The following is a 20,300-nucleotide window of genomic DNA, read 5'->3' as shown; positions in this document are numbered from 1 at the left end:
CGTGATGACTATATTGTTTGACAGCTGTAATGTGTCGTGAAGTCTATAGCATTTGATTAAGCTGTAATGTGTCGTAAAGTCTATAGCATTTGATTGAGCTGTAATGTGTCGTGATGTCTATAGCATTTGATTGAGATGTAATGTGTCGTGAGGTCTATATCATCTGATTGAGCTGTAATGTGTCGTGAAGTCTTTATCGTTTGATTGAGCTGTAATGTGTCGTGAAGTCTATAGTGTTTGACAGCTGTAATGACAGCTTTAGTCGGTTGTTTTATCTCGAACATGTGACAGCCCCGGTCAGTCGTCAGATCTAACGCTTAACATCCTCGGTGTTTTTTTTTTTAATCTAGAGCGTTTGCGAAATATAGACTGAAAGTACATAACCTTAATATAGAGACAGGTAGATATAACGCAGTGCCTCGAAACCAGAGATTGTGTACTTCATGTGATCTAGGAGATGTCGAAGATGAGTTTCATTTCATTCTTATGTGTCCTGTATTTTTAGAATTAAGAGTATTGTATATCAAGACATATTATCGTATTCGTCCTTCTGTTTTTAAATTAATAGAGCTACTGTCTAGCATTTTTTTTAAACTTATTAGAAATTTAAGTAATACTTGATTCAAGCGGCTGTTAAGAGATGTCGTATATTATGATATATAAACTGTATCAAAGTCTCGCTATAAACGTTTTGTTACTGTATAATGCGATTGAGATATATGTCTTTTACTTCACAATGAGTTATAATCTCATTTCATTATATAATATAGTACTCGTTCTACCTTCGTGTTGAGGTTGTATGATTGACTTTGAAGTTTTTGTTATTTCCTAGAAATAAACAACTAAATTATGCTTCATAGGAGTCCGTTAAGTTACCTTAGGAAATGCTTAAAGTTTTCCCAAACTTATGACTATTTCATGAATTTGTAATTATTATGTATTGAATTGAATCTATTGCATATGTTATCCGCCATTGTACAAGATATTTGTAAAGTATTTATCTATATGTATATTTCTGTACACCTATATGCAATGTGCATTTGGTAATAATTTTGAATTGCAATTGAAATTGAGCCCGGGCTATTCTTTAGATCTAGAGCACTTGGCAGCTTCGGCCGCTCTTTACCATAAGGTCTAACGTATTTGACAGGTCGGGCCTTTCTTTAAATCTAAAGTATTTAAGAGATCCTTTTGGTCTTTAGATCTAGAGTATTTGACAAATCCGATTGTTCGTAAGGTCTAGTGAAATTGACAGCTCGGGTTAGTCGTAAGGTCTAGCGTAATTGACAGCTCGGATGAGTCGTAAGGTCTAGCGTAATTGACAGATCCGGTTGGTCACAAGGTCTAGTGTAATTGACAGATCGAGTTGGTCGTAAGGTCTAGCGTAATTGACAGATCCGGTTGGTCACAAGGTCTAGCGTAATTGACAGATGAAGTTGGTCGTAAGGTCTAGCGTAATTGACAGATCAAGTTGGTCGTAAGGTCTAGCGCATTTGAGAGCTAGGTCTGGTCGTAAGGTCTAGCGTAATTGACAGATCAAGTTGGTCGTAAGGTCTAGCGCATTTGAGAGCTCCATTTGGTCGTCATGTCTAGCGCATTTGAGTGCTCCAGTTTGTCGTAAGGTCTAGCGTAATCAACAGCTCCAGTTGGTCATTAGGTCTAGCGTAATCAACAGATCAAGTTGGTCTTCAGATCAAGCGCATTTGAGAGCTCTGGTTGGTCGTAAGGTCTAACGCATTCGACAGCTCTGGTTGGTCGTAATGTCTAGCGTAATTGACAGATTGGGCTGGTCATAAGGTCTAGAGTGTTTTACAGATACTGTTGGGTGCAAGGTCAAGCGTAATTTACAGCTCCGGTTAGTCGCACAGGAAGGTCTCGATCAATTGACAGCCCTTGTTGGTCGTACAGGAAGGTCTAGATCCATTGACAGCCCTTGTTGGTCGTACAGGAAGGTCTAGATCCATTGACAGCCCTTGTTGGTCGTACAGGAAGGTATAGCGTAATTGACAGCTCGGATTGGTCGTATAGTCTAGGGCGATTGACACCGTTTGAATACAATGTACTATTGGGCACGGGTTCGACTCTCGGTGCAGGGGGAAATTGTGTCGACCATTAAAGAATGGTCTTAACAAATTGTGATTGTGTATATACAATTTATTTAGGAGCAGCCCTTCGGGAAAGTATTTATTGTATACGTTAAATTTAGTGTTGTATGCCAATATGTGAAATAAAATAAAGGACAGGGAAAATATCTGTATATCAGAAGGTATATCCGTACCCCCTTTTATTAATTCCTGTTTGAAGCATGTTGTTTACTTTAACATATGATATATTATAATTTGTCATGCTACAGTTATTTATATTAATGATTTAACACTTATGATTAAGATTTTATGTTGTGTGTTTACATGTATCTTGTTTAGCCTCTATATGACATCATTTGTTAAATGGTCCGTGAAGAATCGATAAAAAATATTTCAAAACATGTTTTTTATGTTAAATGGCTCAAAATATGAACTTTCATTAATTTACAATAGAGTGCCTTTTCATCAGCGAGGTTAATGACATTTAAGATAAGCATCATTGGTTCTTAAAATAATTCAATTTTTGAACAAAAGTTTCTGAACTGTAACCTCACCCTCTGTCGTGTTTAAAACAGTAGAGAATTAAATTTATTCATATACATTAGTGTAAATAGATCTTAAAATACCTCACTTCTGACAGAAAGTCAATGGACCATAACCTTGCTTGTGTTAAATGCACCAGCGACTGGAAGTCATTCATATCAATTGGTATAAATATGTATATTTTCATATATTTCAGCAACATCGGGGCGGAAAGACGAGTGCGCCTAGGAAGTGAATTTAAAACACAAATCGATTAATTGTGAAAAGATGCGCTGATCTACATTCAAATTTATTCCCAGATTCACAGTAGAAACGGATTTGCCTATGAAAGACATGCTTTTCTTCAAAATGTAACGTTATTTGTGACATAATGTAATTTGGAAATTCTGATATAATTCTACCGCAGTGACGCTTAAGAGCGGTAATTCAGAAGATTGTTTACCTTATCGGGGAGCTTTAAATATACGACCAATACGTAAGACTGCACGCTAAACTCATAGCATGTACATATACGTAGCCGTGTGGAACGTGTAAGGCATTCAAACGCAAAGGTTTTAACGGAATGGAGATATATACGATTCAGAGAGATATTAAACCCCAGAAAGACCTTGGCATTTATGATTTTGAAAACACTTCTGGGTAATATATTGGAGATTTTTTACTTGAATCTGTGTTTTTGCGCATAAATCTCGGTAATATTGGAAACTACCAGCTTGGATAGTAAGGAGCCCCTTCGCGTATGGTAGACAGGCGTTTCTCCAGGAGGGAGATTGGTTTGGTATGTATGTATTTCATACCAGCATTTCCGTGAATTTGAAGGAATATATATAAACTACTCAAAAACTTTTGGTTTTTTTCAAAGATTCTTAAAAAAAGTTTATCATTGGGAAATAAATTGAACGTATTGTTGTATAGATTGTCTGCAGACGAAAATTGTTTGCGCAGAAACTGCGTCGCATTTGTACAGATTCTTCCTGGAAAGATGTCAAACAGCATTGAATGTGTGATTCATAACAAATTTAAAGGTTGTTCGTATTCAAGTTCCTGTGTTTAAGCAGAGTTTTCTTTGAACTTTTTTTGCATATTGGAAAAAAATAGATTTTTGTTTTGTCACTTATTGATTTAAAAAAAAAAATGCATATGCAGTACCTTTAGTAGGGCTTCGTTAAAAGATTACAATAGAAACCGTTATTTTGTTACTTTCATTTTTTCTTGCAATTGTTACACTAACTGCCCCGACAAGACAACGCTGAAAATTATTGGACGTCCTTCCAGTTTGAGTAATCGCGCCATTAACACCAATCGGATATCGTAATGTTTTCGTGGAATAATATCATCCCATATATTTTGTTCACGTTTTATAAACGTGTTTCCTAACAGTTGAAGTTTTTGTAGTAGTGACAAGACACGGATTCCATATCAGATTCGGTATCAAGCGACCTGTTTTGATTGCAATAATTCCTCGTTTCGTTTAATTTGTATTCGGGCGAGATATAGAATACCAAGCTGGCACGTGCCACATGCAGCGACAACATATTTTCTCTACATCTAATGACGTTTTAAAAGTAACTTCCTTTTGATCAATAACACAACTTATATGGACTTTTTTCTTAACTAGAAGCAAAAAACGTTATGACACAAATAGCTAAACGCTTATGAACACACTTCGATACAATATTTTTTGGGTGAGCGCATATTTGCTGTTCGTTCTAGGTAGGAAATAGGCTTCAATCGGTAACATTGGAAATAGGTCGGTGTTTCTGTGTTGTATTCCCCGTAACATACATTTACGGAGATATACAGTGCAATAGGGTTAACGGCAAAACTAGGTCTGAATTTTTTTTCTCGGCGTACTTTCTCATAGCAGTTGACTGTGATATATAGAATTATTGCAAGTTGTTTTCTTAACATAAAACCTCCTAACAGTTGACGAGATTGGACGTGTATCCTACTCGGTAACACTACAAATAGTTGAATGTTTCCTGGTCTAATTCTTCGTAACGTTTGAAGGGCTTGGATATAGTCTCTGTACAAATTGTTATGTAGAAGGCCGCCCAGACTGTCGGAGTCAATTGGCAGTGGAGTGTTTAGGGCCGCTGAAGTGTGTGCGCCGATCGGGCCCCGACAGTTGTACACTAGCGAGGACGGTGCATGCTCAGGGTAGCAGGACAACTCACCCAACACCAATTACTGTCAATAACGATGCACTGTCGGGCTTAATAATTGTCGAGTCAGACTAGTGTTCTACTCAACGAGTAACAATGGAGGAAAATGGCAACCTAACGGGAATAGGGAACGGAAGTGCAATTCCTCCCGGAGTCACTGACGGGCAGGTGGCGACCATACCCGTTACCCAGGATACCATGGTGACGCTACGTCAGAACCGGAAGGGATGTTATTTTACGCGCGTGCAAGTCGCCATTTTTACAGTAGCATTTGCTCTTTCCATTATTTTTGTAGTGTTGCTTTTAACATTTGTGAGGAAAGAACAAATAGTTCACGTGTCGTCACCTGGGGCGCTACAACATTGTAATCCGGAAATCGACTACACTACTTCCGGTGTGTCTGTTGAATCGGATGGTGTTCAAAATGAAACCAATTCTGTTTCTGCTGAAAATTTAACTCGTGTTGAAAATGCATCCGATAATACGACAATTCCAGAAAAAGTTAATATCACTGAAGTTTTAGTTCCAGAAAAAACCGTAAGACCTTGGGATAAAATTAGATTACCGAACGACATACTTCCGGAAAGATACGATTTATTTCTCAGGATTGATTTGGAAAACAGAACATTTAAAGGTAGTGTCAATATAACTGTGAAAACTTCGGCGCCAAAGAAAATTCTTCTTCTACACATCAACGCTTTATGGATTGTGAAAGACTCGGTGAAAGTTAGGTCTTTGGACAATAGTGTAGTTTATAATGTACAAAGACAGTTTCATGCGTGGAAAACACAATTCTGGGTGATTATTCTCGAGGAGGAACTCTCTTTAACCGGATATTACGTCATAGAAATTGGCACTTTCAAAGGAACCATGTACAAAGACTTACGAGGACTTTATTTAAGCGAGTACGAAGGTACAACCGGCATAAGGTAAGTGACATTGTACAATCTCGCTGTTTCTTTTATGTGTTTGAGTTTGTAATTACAATGTAGATTGATCGAAGTCCGTTAAACTTAGTTAAGAACGAGATATATTAAACTAAATTATTCATTGTCGTATAATCGTGCAAACGTTTATTGGATCTGGATTGTGTTCTTAAACTCTTACTGTTGTCACGTGCAGAGCTTGAAGGTCATAACCAGTTAACGATCGGGTGTTTTTTTTCTCTTTTTCTTTTTAAAGCCTCATTGCATTCAAAGAATATATAGCAAGTCAAGCAGGAGCTATAGAAGTATCTTCACAACTGAAATATAAGAAGCGTTTTTCACTTCATAATTACGGTCTACAGGACCCCACGTGCACGCTAAGCAATTAAGGATTTCACATTCAAATCTGGCCAGACCTTACCACAGGATTTGTATCATTTTCAACAGATTTTGGAAAGATCACTGCATCGTTAATGCTTTTGTTAAGATGAATCTCATCTCAGGAAAACTATACAGTTGTCCATGAAGTTATGAGGAGTTTAATTATTTGATGAGTTATAAGATTCTGGGTGTTACTTAAATTAGATGTAAACATTCACATATTGAGAAAACAAAACAAAAAACAAAACATAAAACAGCGACTAGATTACAGTTCAAAACCTTTCCGTGGGTTATCAAATACACATTTAGAAAACTAAACATTTCAAGACATGTAAATGCTTTACCAGGTAAACATGATATCCCAATACATTCATATTTATCATCTTGATGCCTATTCAATCAAATAGGCATTACGTCTTAATGCTTAGTTGATCAGATAATCAGTACATCTTAATATCTGATTTATCAGATAAACATTACGTCTTAATGTTTAGTTGATCAGATAAACAGAACATCTTAATACCTGATTTATCAGATAAACATTACGTCTTAATGTTTAGTTGATCAGATAAACAGAACATCTTAATACCTGATTTATCAGATAAACATTACGTCTTAATGTTTAGTTGATCAGATAAACAGAACATCTTAATACCTGATTTATCAGATAGACATTACGTCTTAATGCTTAGTTGATCAGATAAACAGAACATCTTAATACCTGATTTATCAGATAAACATTACGTCTTAATGCTTAGTTGATCAGCTAAACATTACATCTTAATACCTGAGTTATCAATCAAACATTACGTCTTAATACCTGAGTTACCAGATAAACATTTTATCTCAATATCTGATTTATGAAATAAACATCACATCTTAGTATTTGATTTATCAGATAAACATTAAATCTCAAAACCTGGTTAGTCAGATAAATATTACGTCTTAATACCTTGTTTATCAGATAAACCTTACGTCATAATAGATGGTTAATCAAATAAACAGTACGTCTTAATACCTTGTTTATCAGATAAACATTACATCCCAATACATTCAGATTCATAAGATACATAGATCGTCTTAATACATTATTTTACAGATAAATAATACCTCTTACTATCTAGTTTATCATATGAATGTGACATTTTATGACAATACCTGATTTATAAGATAAACACAACACCGCAATATATGTCCATGGTTTACCATTTATATCAGCGGGAAAATTTCTGAACGAAAGTTCCTACTCATAACAGAAAACATTTTATCCCCAGTCTGGCCTTACCCAATTACATTACACTTAATTTATCTCCCTTAGACGATACATAATCTTAGATAGCCAGCGAGGAAGTCAATTAACGGTTATATGCATGCATAGCAGAACACATTCATCAACGGTAGATGCATACGACATGGGTTTTATCAAAACGTTATCTGAAGCTGATGAGATTTTTCCCCTGCATTCATAAACTTAATTTTTAGCGAATAATATACCCATTGACCACGGATAAAGTAATAAAAATGTTATTACTAGTATTTTATTTTAATGCATGAAATATGATAAATTAATTATTGAAGCATTTACAAAGTAACGTTTTTAATTGCGCAACTGAATAACGACATTCATGCATTCCCACCGTTTTCTATGGGATATGTTCCGCACTAAAAACTCGTTTACATGAAGATCAATCAGCTTCAAAGCACCTGACGTAAATTCATCATCGTTATCTTATTTTTAAATACTGCCAAAGCTAATGTAAATATATATATGTTGCAAAATATGATGGAGACGTCACTGAATAATTAATTATGAAGGTACAAGTTTGAACTTGGATGTACAAAAGATATAGATGTTATTAAAATTATTATACTCTGCTGTTAAGCTAACAAATCATACGAATGAATCACCGCGAATTCAGTTTACCTGGTGTAATAGCACGTCAAGGTTAGATCGAAATCAAAAATAATTTCGCGTTATATGAAAACTGATTTTAAAATCAACAAGAAAAGTGTATTTTTCTCGTATCAACACTTCTATTTTATATTATCATATACAAAACATGACGAAGACGGTATAATTTGTAAACAAACAACTATTTGAAATTATTTTTTGTTTCTTGAAGCTGACAATACTTTGTGCAACAAAATATTTCTGTCTACGAAACCTAATAAAGTTGCACTTATCCTCCCTCCTTTTGATCATATCGCCCTTAATGTTTCCTATAGGGTCAATGCACGTTACGTGTTTAAGATAGGTGCAACACATTTTGTGCCGGTTTTGTAGTAGTTTGTGATTATGTTAGGTATATAGCGTCTGAAATAGCCCTAAGTTTGCGATAAATTTGTATTTTCCACTCGGTAAGAAAATAAACGATAGAAAAACTCTTCGAATTGAAAACTTTTAAATATGTTGTCGTTTTAAAAAAGAAGAAGATTATTAACCGCAATTTCTTGTTATTTTATGCTTACTGTCCCAAATACTGGACATGGGAACAGGGATAGAAGCCGAGTGAAAATAGTGCTTGAATTGGTAATGAAAAGTATCATTCATTACGTGGTACACTGAAGCAATTATACTATTGATGGTGATACCGATTAATTATTTCGAAATTATTTAAAATGTGCATCTTATTCTCGAAATCAACATTCCCGACGAAATCATTCCGATCAGAAATTATGATATTTACACATATTTAAGAAATTACCATAAACAGCTTCGTTTTAAAACCAGTGATATGATTGTACATGCATATCAAATGACTTTCAAAGCTTCCTGGCAAAATTATATAATATTGATGACGTCACAATGTACATGACGTCATGATCTGAATTACGTCACAATAGCCAAAAGGTACCAACATACCCTGTCTCCTACATACATATATGTTCACACACGCAAGTACGCATACACTACACTCACGGAGGCACGTCCTTAAATTACCTTAGATGTTAATAGGACGTTAAACAAAATTAAACCAAACCAAAAAGATAAGACGGTGAGGCTTACTGATCATTTTTGTTAAAAAAGACATGTGAAATGAATCTTGAATTCTTTTTTAGCTAGTTGAGATCCATAAAATTCTCAGAGTTCTTTCAACTCGTCAGGACCACGAATAGAGCCTCACTAGCATGTCAAATTCTCAGAAAAATCGTTCACGATCTTATATTTTTAAGTCTTTAAAATTCTATGTAATTCATTAAATCGATGTTTAGTCTAGAGTAACGACGTTTGAGAATTACTGGTGTTTGGTGGATAAATCAGAATGATCAATGCTAATACAATCTCACTTTCGAAGACGTGTGAATGCATTTATACGTTAAGCTAGAAATCTGGTACATAATATTGAAGGTATTTTCTCATTTAAGAGATATATACCACTTGTCCGGTAGATAAAAGATATTGCTGATTTCATCGTAAAATTGATGTTAAAATATTCATTTTTTTTTTTATTATTTGGTGATGAATTTGGCGGTTGCCAGACTAACACTGAAAACCCGTTGTAAGGTTATATTGTAATTTCGTGCAATTAGGACTCATTTATGGTAGTAAAGTAGAAATAATAATAAAAGTAATAATTTGAGGTTCTTATATACCGCTTTATTACAATCTAGTTTATAGGTTGTCTCAAAGCGGTTCACAAATTATTATCCGTGGTTATAGGGCCTTTGCAACATTTAACAATTCTAGCACTGCCCAACCACACACTAGACTGGAACAAGCGGGGAAAAGTATCCTGCTCAAAGGTACAACACAGTACCGTGCCGTGACTCGAACCCGTAACCCTTCTTTCACGAGCCCGGCGCCCTACCACTACACTAACATTTCGGGGTCAGTCGGGGTCATCGACTTCATTTACAATCGCAACCCGGGCTTTATATGCAAATGAACAATTTGCGGACGGTATATCGTGGTTGACCAATCAAATGTCGTGTTACATCCCAAATGCATTAGAATACAGTAAAAAGAAAATGTACCTATCAAACGCCTTACAGTGCTACTTCATAACTTTTGGATACAAGACAGGAAATATCCTTAAGTTTGTATTGTATGTAAACCGCGAGTAAATTCTAGCCAAAAGGCTACAGTCATGTCCGTGGATTTGGTAGTCTACCAGCATGTCTAGGGTCAACCCCCTCGTGAGTTAAAATATACACTTAACCCTTTCAACCCTATGTAACTTTTGTAGACTCTACCATGCATTGATATGGAAGAGTCCATTTTGGTCTACAGTGATGAAAGGGTTAAAGTCATTAGATGCTTTGAGCTTTTTATCTTTGCGGTTATATTAATAGCCATGTGATATCTTAACATCCACCATTAAATTATTATTATTTCCTTTATTTCCTCCAGAAATGAAGAGTTACAGAAATAACGAACAATGCACCTACAATTCAACACTATTGAAAGAGAAGAAAATGCATTCACAATCATGGTCACACCCTTACATAGTGACACACACATGCACCTGGACAGACACACACATAAGAGAATAATAATAGTACCTGCATCATACCATAAAGTACTATAGAACTGCAGTTGGACTGGTTTTATTTGTTTAACGTCCTAATAAAAGCTAAGGTCATTTAAGGACGTACCTTCATGTGTGTTGTGTAAGCGTGCATGTGAGCAGGAGACAGGATATGTTGGTGTCATTGACTCCTAGCAATTGCGTGGATTTGATGAGGAATATATAGTGTTATCTCACTGAAATACCATGAGAAAGATTATAAGCACAACTTTCCACCCGGTCAAATTATATTGACAACGAGTAAACCAGTTTTTGCCATACTCTTAAGCAGGAAATAACAACTACAGTTTTAAGGACTTTGGTATGTCTCGGCCTTTTGGGGAAATCCATTGCCTTTCCCCCTTCGGCCAAGGTAGACTATCAGTCCCCGAGATTGTCCTTAACATTGTAGCTGGACTATCAGTCCCCGAGATCGGCCGTAACCTTGTAGCTGGACTATCAGTCCCCGCGATTGGCCGTTACCTTGTAGCTGGACTATTAGTCCCCGAGATTGGCCGTTACCCTGTAGCTGGACTATAAGTCCCCGAGATTGGCCGTTACCTTGTAGCTGAACTATTAGTCCCCGATATTGGCCGTAACCTTGTAGCTGGACTATTAGTCCCCTAGATTGGCCGTAACATTGTAGCTGGACTATCAGTCACCAAGATTGGCCGTAACCTTGTAGCGGGACTATCAGTTCACGAGATTGACCGTTACCTTGTAGCTGGACTATTAGTCCCAGAGATTGGCCGTAACATTGTAGCTGGACTATTAGTCCCCGAGATTGGCCGTTACCTTGTAGCTGAACTATTAGTCCCCGATATTGGCCGTAACCTTGTAGCTGGACTATTAGTCCCCGAGATTGGCCGTTACCCTGTAGCTGGACTATAAGTCCCCGAGATTGGCCGTTACATTGTAGCTGGACTATCAGTCCCTGAGATGTGCCGTTACCTTGTAGCTGGACTATTAGTCCCCAATATTGGCCGTTACATTGCAGCTGGCCTATTAGTCCATGAGATTGGCCGTTACCTTGTAGCTGGACTATTAGTCCCTGAGATTGGCCGTAACCTTGTAGCTGGACTATTAGTCCCCAAGATTGGCCGTTACATTGCAGCTGGCCTATTAGTCCATGAGATTGGCCGTTACCTTGAAGCTGGACTATTAGTCCCCAAGATTGGCCGTTACCTTGAAGCTGGACTATCAGTCCCAGAGATTGGCCGTAACATTGTAGCTGGACTATCAGTCCCCGATATTGGCCGTTCCCTTGTAGCTGGACTATTAGTCCTCGAGGTCGGCCGTAACCTTGTAGCTGGACTATTAGTTCTCGAGATTGGCCGTAACATTGTAGCTGGACTATCGGTCACCAAGATTGGCCGTAACCTTGTAGCTGGACTATCAGTTCACGAGATTGACCGTTACCTTGTAGCTGGACTATCAGTCCCCGAGATTGGCCGTAACATTGTAGCTGGACTATCAGTCCCCGATATTGGCCGTAACATTGTAGCTGGACTATCAGTCCCCGATATTGGCCGTTACCTTGTAGCTGGACTATCAGTCCCCGAGATTGGCCGTAACATTGTAGCTGGACTATCAGTCCCCGATATTGGCCGTAACATTGTAGCTGGACTATCAGTCCCCGATATTGGCCGTTACCTTGTAGCTGGACTATCAGTCCCCGAGATTGGCCGTAACATTGTAGCTGGACTATCAGTCCCCGATATTGGCCGTAACATTGTAGCTGGACTATCAGTCCCCGAGATTGGCCGTTACCTTGTAGCTGGACTATCAGTCCCCGAGATTGGCCGTTACCTTGTAGCTGGACTATCAGTCCCCGAGATTGGCCGTTACCTTGTAGCTGGACTATCAGTCCCCGAGATTGGCCGTTACCTTGTAGCTGGACTATCAGTCCCCGAGATTGGCCGTTACCTTGTAGCTGGACTATCAGTCCCCGAGATTGGCCGTTACCTTGTAGCTGGACTATCAGTCCCCGAGATTGGCCGTTACCTTGTAGCTGGACTATCAGTCCCCGAGATTGGCCGTTACCTTGTAGCTGGACTATCAGTCCCCGAGATTGGCCGTTACCTTGTAGCTGGACTATCAGTCCCCGAGATTGGCCGTAACCTTGTAGCTGGACTATCAGTCCCCGAGATTGGCCGTAACATTGTAGCTGGACTATCAGTCCCCGATATTGGCCGTAACATTGTAGCTGGACTATCAGTCCCCGATATTGGCCGTTACCTTGTAGCTGGACTATCAGTCCCCGAGATTGGCCGTAACATTGTAGCTGGACTATCAGTCCCCGATATTGGCCGTAACATTGTAGCTGGACTATCAGTCCCCGATATTGGCCGTTACCTTGTAGCTGGACTATCAGTCCCCGAGATTGGCCGTAACATTGTAGCTGGACTATCAGTCCCCGATATTGGCCGTAACATTGTAGCTGGACTATCAGTCCCCGATATTGGCCGTTACCTTGTAGCTGGACTATCAGTCCCCGAGATTGGCCGTAACATTGTAGCTGGACTATCAGTCCCCGATATTGGCCGTAACATTGTAGCTGGACTATCAGTCCCCGATATTGGCCGTTACCTTGTAGCTGGACTATCAGTCCCCGAGATTGGCCGTAACATTGTAGCTGGACTATCAGTCCCCGATATTGGCCGTAACATTGTAGCTGGACTATCAGTCCCCGAGATTGGCCGTTACCTTGTAGCTGGACTATCAGTCCCCGAGATTGGCCGTTACCTTGTAGCTGGACTATCAGTCCCCGAGATTGGCCGTTACCTTGTAGCTGGACTATCAGTCCCCGAGATTGGCCGTTACCTTGTAGCTGGACTATCAGTCCCCGAGATTGGCCGTTACCTTGTAGCTGGACTATCAGTCCCCGAGATTGGCCGTTACCTTGTAGCTGGACTATCAGTCCCCGAGATTGGCCGTTACCTTGTAGCTGGACTATCAGTCCCCGAGATTGGCCGTTACCTTGTAGCTGGACTATCAGTCCCCGAGATTGGCCGTTACCTTGTAGCTGGACTATCAGTCCCCGAGATTGGCCGTAACCTTGTAGCTGGACTATCAGTCCCCGAGATTGGCCGTAACATTGTAGCTGGACTATCAGTCCCCGATATTGGCCGTAACATTGTAGCTGGACTATCAGTCCCCGATATTGGCCGTTACCTTGTAGCTGGACTATCAGTCCCCGAGATTGGCCGTAACATTGTAGCTGGACTATCAGTCCCCGATATTGGCCGTAACATTGTAGCTGGACTATCAGTCCCCGATATTGGCCGTTACCTTGTAGCTGGACTATCAGTCCCCGAGATTGGCCGTAACATTGTAGCTGGACTATCAGTCCCCGATATTGGCCGTAACATTGTAGCTGGACTATCAGTCCCCGATATTGGCCGTTACCTTGTAGCTGGACTATCAGTCCCCGAGATTGGCCGTAACATTGTAGCTGGACTATCAGTCCCCGATATTGGCCGTAACATTGTAGCTGGACTATCAGTCCCCGATATTGGCCGTTACCTTGTAGCTGGACTATCAGTCCCCGAGATTGGCCGTAACATTGTAGCTGGACTATCAGTCCCCGATATTGGCCGTAACATTGTAGCTGGACTATCAGTCCCCGAGATTGGCCGTTACCTTGTAGCTGGACTATCAGTCCCCGAGATTGGCCGTTACCTTGTAGCTGGACTATCAGTCCCCGAGATTGGCCGTTACCTTGTAGCTGGACTATCAGTCCCCGAGATTGGCCGTTACCTTGTAGCTGGACTATCAGTCCCCGAGATTGGCCGTTACCTTGTAGCTGGACTATCAGTCCCCGAGATTGGCCGTTACCTTGTAGCTGGACTATCAGTCCCCGAGATTGGCCGTTACCTTGTAGCTGGACTATCAGTCCCCGAGATTGGCCGTTACCTTGTAGCTGGACTATCAGTCCCCGAGATTGGCCGTTACCTTGTAGCTGGACTATCAGTCCCCGAGATTGGCCGTTACCTTGTAGCTGGACTATCAGTCCCCGAGATTGGCCGTTACCTTGTAGCTGGACTATCAGTCCCCGAGATTGGCCGTAACCTTGTATCTACTGGTGGACTATCAGTCCTCGATGTTGGCCGTAGCCTTTTAGCTGGGCTATCAGTCCCCGAGGTTGGTCGTAACCATGTAGTTGGACTATCAGTCCCCGAGGTTGGCCATAGCCTTGTAGCGGGGCTACCAGTCCCCAAGATTGGCCGTAACCTTGTAGCTGGACTATCAGTCCCCGATGTGGGCCGTAACCTTGTAGCTGGAATAACAGTCACCGGGATTGGCCGTAACCTTGTATCTACTGGTGGACTATCAGTCCTCGATGTTCGCCGTAGCCTTTTAGCTGGGCTTTCAGTCCCCGAGGTTGGTCGTAACCATGTAGTTGGACTATCAGTCCCCGAGGTTGGCCATAGCCTTGTAGCTGGATTATCAGTCCCCGAGATTGGCCGTAACCTTGTAGCTGGACTATCAGTCCCCGAGGTTGGCCGTAACCTTGTAGCTGGACTATCAGTCCCCGGGATTGGCCGTAACCTTGTATCTACTGGTGGACTATCAGTCCTCGATGTTCGCCGTAGCCTTTTAGCTGGGCTATCAGTCCCCGGATCGGTCGTAACCATGTAGTTGGACTATCAGTCCCCGAGGTTGGCCATAGCCTTGTAGCTGGATTATCAGTCCCCGAGATTGGCCGTAACCTTGTAGCTGGACTATCAGTCCCCGAGGTTGGCCGTAACCTTGTAGCTGGACTATCAGTCCCCGGGATTGGCCGTAACCTTGTATCTACTGGTGGACTATCAGTCCTCGATGTTCGCCGTAGCCTTTTAGCTGGGCTATCAGTCCCCGGATCGGTCGTAACCATGTAGTTGGACTATCAGTCCCCGAGGTTGGCCATAGCCTTGTAGCTGGATTATCAGTCCCCGAGATTGGCCGTAACCTTGTAGCTGGACTATCAGTCCCCGAGGTTGGCCATAACCTTGTAGCTGGACTATCAGTCCCCGATATTGATCGTTACCTTGTAGCTGGACTATCAGTCCCCGAGATTGACCGTAACCTTGTAGCTGGACTATCAGTCTCCGATATTGGCCGTTACCTTGTAGCTGGACTATCAGTCCCCGAGATTGACCGTTACCTTGTAGCTGGACTATCAGTCCCCGAGATTGACCGTAACCTTGTAGCTGGGATTCTTTCTGGCACGACTTATACATCAAATAATCGTTCAAGAATTAATTTCCTGTGTGCCTGAATATAGCACAAGTTGTATATTAGTAACGTTAAAATTGGTTGTATAGGGAATTTATCCGTTTGACGTATTCCTACATTTATTTTTGAACACGTTACATATGGATTTTCATTTTGTTAACTCTGTCCACCATTGATGACTCCTGATTAGACGAAATGGCCATAGGGTGCAGTCCACTATATTTTCCTCCTTTAACTCTAAGATTCGACATACTTAATGGGCAAAAAGGTATTTCTTTACACCGTCTTTCTATTAGTATTTAAACATAGTAGCAAAAGTAGGAAAATCATATCCTAAGGAAATCCTCTGTATTTCTGGTTTGCAGGAAAACTATCACCATTACAACCCTAAGCATATAGGGATCGAACGGCGCTTTTAAAACGTTCATACCGGGATGAAAATATTAAAAGCGCAGTTCAATCCACATATTTACATTTTTACTACAGAACAAATGTTTAATTTTATTGATTTGCTTCTTAAATACTTAATTTATTTACTGCGTTTTACATATGCCTCGGTTTTTTTAACGACATTGGCAGAACATCCCTATTAAAATGTGTGCCAGTAATTAACTGTAGTCATTTGAGCGTTTGACGCAGGGGAAATTCTCCATGTTATCCGAGGCGGAGTTACAAGACTCATTGAACAAGGTTGATCTATCACGTCATAAGTAAGCCAAGTATTACGCCACGAGAGTTTTTGCTTTCATACTCAAATGAAATGCATTTCTGCTGGTAATGTTCATATAGTGGTTAGCAACGTAAATGTAAATATATTGGAATGAATGTTTTGTTTCCTTTGTGATTAGCGATCTTGCAACAGCTAAGGTTATATGGAGATAGATGCTTAGGGAGGAAACACTCATCGAAATCAAAAGTATAGGTAATTGACAAATTTAAAAATAAGAGGTCAGCAGATCAGATTTAGTTGCTTTAATGTGCTCTAAACAGAAGGGAACGCTACATTGGTCCCCTCTTCAGACAACATGCAGTACCCCTGCTTTTTAAAATGTCATGCTTGTATGAACACAGATCGGTTACATACATAATTATTCCATGAAGACCAGCAGGCTTCATGATACATACATGTAAGTATGTAACCAAATTGCGTTCATACCGGCATGAATCTTGGAAAATTCCGTTCAATCCTTATATTAAGGAGGCACTGTAGCCTAGTGATACTGTAGGACGCCGGACTCATGACCGAAGAGTTGCGGGTTCGAATCACGTCGCGGCACTCTGTTGTATCATGGAACAAGATACGTTACTCCGCTTGTTTATGTCTAACAATGCGTTAGAACTAGAGTTAAACACACTCCAATAGGAGATTTATAAAAAAATACATTTTGTTTTGTGTCGGTTTAGTTGTGTTACAGTGTATCTAGTTTACGCATTTGTTGATAGATACCTTACAGTGTTGATGCCAATGCTATTTATAGCTCCCCTATCAGACGTCCGCCTCTCGACGCGTTACTACAGTAGTCAACGTGATGTGATAATTGATAGGGACGTATATTTAAGTACCGTTCTGTTAATTTTCTTTATATATCCCTTTGTCAGTTTGATCAATGATTTCACTTTATCAAGTGTTTAATTTAATGACCATCTATTATTCTATATACCGAGATGTTGCGAAATTAACAACCGACAGATATCATAAAATGTCATAGAGAATTGGTTTCTTTGATGAATCACCCATTGGGATAGTATAATGTAGCGTCTTACAACAACAGACTAATACAATAACAGTTGCCATCTCTCATCTATTTCGTTAAATTGTGTTTACGATTAACATTAACGCTAAAAAATAGAACAACTGCACGGCGTCAGATTTAATCAATCGTACATCACTGTTGTGAATCAATGTCTCAGCCATATTTATCTATCGTAACTTTTGTTGTCTTTAATTTCACGGATGCTAGTGGGAGGACGCCGGGCTCGTGACCGAAGGGTTGCGGGTTCGAGTCACGTCACAGCACGGTGTTGTATCTTTGATCAAGATACTTTACTCCGCTTGTTCCAGTATACTCAGCTGTAAACGCGTACGTGGCTGGGCAATGGTAGAATTGTTGAATGCTAGCTGTGAGCGCCGAAATGGCAGCACCGGATGTATGCTCCCCAAGGAGTTGAGAAAGATATTGGCTGGTTGCAAGGGCCCTTTAACCACGGATATCAATTTGTGAACCGCTTTGAGACGACCTACGAACTAGGTTGTGATAAAGCGGTATATAAGAACCCCGAACCTTCTATCTCCTCGGTTCAATTTGGTTTTAAATCGAAAATTGTGGTTTCGATTTAATTTCAGTATATGTGTTAAATAATGTTTACTGTAATTCCTGTTAACATCTGTACGTGTTGCTTTTGTTAGACAAGATCGTATGAACTTGTTGTATTCTGACATGAATAATTTGCTGAACGTATTAAACAAAACAGCAGCACCATCAAAATAAGGACGATAGTTTAAGCGTACTTATTTAAGAACACTCAAAATACAATGCATTACCAAGTTTCAAAAGAGAGTTGGTGAATAGGCATACACTCAATATTTGCAATCGATACAACTTATACAGAAACTTCAATTAGCGCAATGATTATTTAGAAAAATATATAAAGTGATAATGGGCTAAAACAAGAATTGCTAATTATATTTTTTTATGGTATTTTACAGGGCTAGTTCTGGGACTTGATTCAGTTTCACCAAATTTTAATTTGTGAACAAACAGGTGCGCGTAATAGCAAAGTTTATACGTTAAGACAACTACAGTGGCTGGCAAGTCGATATCGAAGTAAAACTGAAAGCACCATGAACACCGAGATATAGACCCAGAGCCAAACCACTCACTCGTGGAAGATGTGTAACGTTTTTTTTGTTAAGTCATATCAACCTCTCCTGAGTTCACTGCGTTCCAAACCAAAAACAGATACTGTTTCTCGTAACTGCCACCTAACATCACGCGATAAATTACAGTTCATTTGAACGAACACTGACTTCCGTGATCTTAACCATCTATCTTGTCATTCTAATCTGTCTTCGGGAATACCGTACCAATAAGTACATCGTTTGGGAAGGCTTAAAGGAGTTGCATAAAACGGAACATTTGTCAAACGGTATCTAGAATAACTTCTATGTAGAATCAAGTAAATGAAGATATGTTATAACAGAGACGTAAGACATTGTATTATTTTTTTGCTGAAGAACAATCAAAATAAACTAAAAATAAACAAAACAAAAAAAAAAAGAAAACTAAATTCGAAGTCAAAAAAGTCGAAACAACTGCACTAACCGAGGAGAAACAAAATAAAGGGGAACAACGTTACAAGCCTCAATTAAAAATGGAGATAAATTTCCTTGAAAATGAATCTTTTTATGTGCCGCTTGTGGTGCATATTGATGATGTCATGAACTGGAACGTATGTTGGGCACTGATGATCTTAGATACATGTTTATGATGTCATGAACGTCTGTTGGGCACTGGTGTTCTTAGATCCATGTTTATGATGTCATGAACGTATGTTGGGCACCGATGAATCTTAGATACATGTTTATGATATAATGGACGTATGTTGGGCACTGATGATCTCAGATGCATGTTTATGATGTCATGAACGTATGTTGGGAACCGATGATCTTAGATACATGTTTATGATGTCATCAACGTATGTTTGGCAATGATGATCTTAGAAACATGTTTGTGATGTCATGAACGTATGTTGGGCACCGATGAATCTTAGATACATGTTTATGATGTCATGAACGTATGTAGCGCACCGATGATCTTAGATACATGTTTATGATGCCATGAACGTATGTTCGGCACCGATTAATCTTCGATACATGTTTCTGATGTCATGAACGTATGTTGACCACCGATCAATCTCAGATACATGTTTATGATGTCATGAACGTATGTTGGGCACCGATGATCTTAGATACATGTTTATGATGTCATGAACGAATGTTAGGCACTGATGATCTTAGATACATGTTTATGATGCCATGAACTTACGTTCGGCACCGATTAATCTTCGATACATGTTTCTGATGTCATGAACGTATGTTGACCACCGATCAATCTTAGATACATGTTTATGATGTCATGAACGTATGTGGGCACCGATGATCTTAGATACATTTTTATGATGTCATAAACGTATGTTGGGCACCTATTATTTTAGATACATGTTTATGTCATGAACGTATGTTGGGCACTGGTGATCTTAGATACATGTTTATGTCATGAACGTATGTTGGGCACCGATGATCTTAGATACATGTTTATGATGTCATGAACGTATGTTTGGGCACCTATGATCTTAGATACATGTTTATGATGTCATGAAAGTTTGTTGGGCTCCGGTGATCTTAGATACATGTTTATGATGCCATGAACGTATGTTGGGTACCGATGATCTTAGATACATGTTTATGATGTCATG

At 39.7% G+C, this 20,300-nt stretch overlaps 1 protein-coding gene across 1 annotated transcript in view; it reads left to right on the top strand.

Moving 5' to 3' along the window:
* The window catches only part of LOC110453250 (glutamyl aminopeptidase-like), a 105,273-nt gene that overhangs the window by 11,135 nt on the left and 73,838 nt on the right, over positions 1 to 20,300 (top strand). The window contains exons 2-3 of the mRNA XM_021502120.1: positions 2,824 to 3,405; positions 4,674 to 5,721. Of these exons, the coding sequence (XP_021357795.1) occupies positions 4,889 to 5,721 (833 nt within the window). The 5' untranslated portion in view covers positions 2,824 to 3,405; positions 4,674 to 4,888. The remainder of the gene's footprint in view (positions 1 to 2,823; positions 3,406 to 4,673; positions 5,722 to 20,300) is intronic.

This window comes from Mizuhopecten yessoensis, unplaced genomic scaffold, assembly GCF_002113885.1.
Source record: "Mizuhopecten yessoensis strain PY_sf001 unplaced genomic scaffold, ASM211388v2 scaffold7205, whole genome shotgun sequence".
Classification (NCBI taxonomy): domain Eukaryota; kingdom Metazoa; phylum Mollusca; class Bivalvia; order Pectinida; family Pectinidae; genus Mizuhopecten; species Mizuhopecten yessoensis.
The sequence above is the reverse complement of the archived record's forward strand: the minus strand, read 5'-3'. Positions and strand labels throughout refer to the sequence as shown.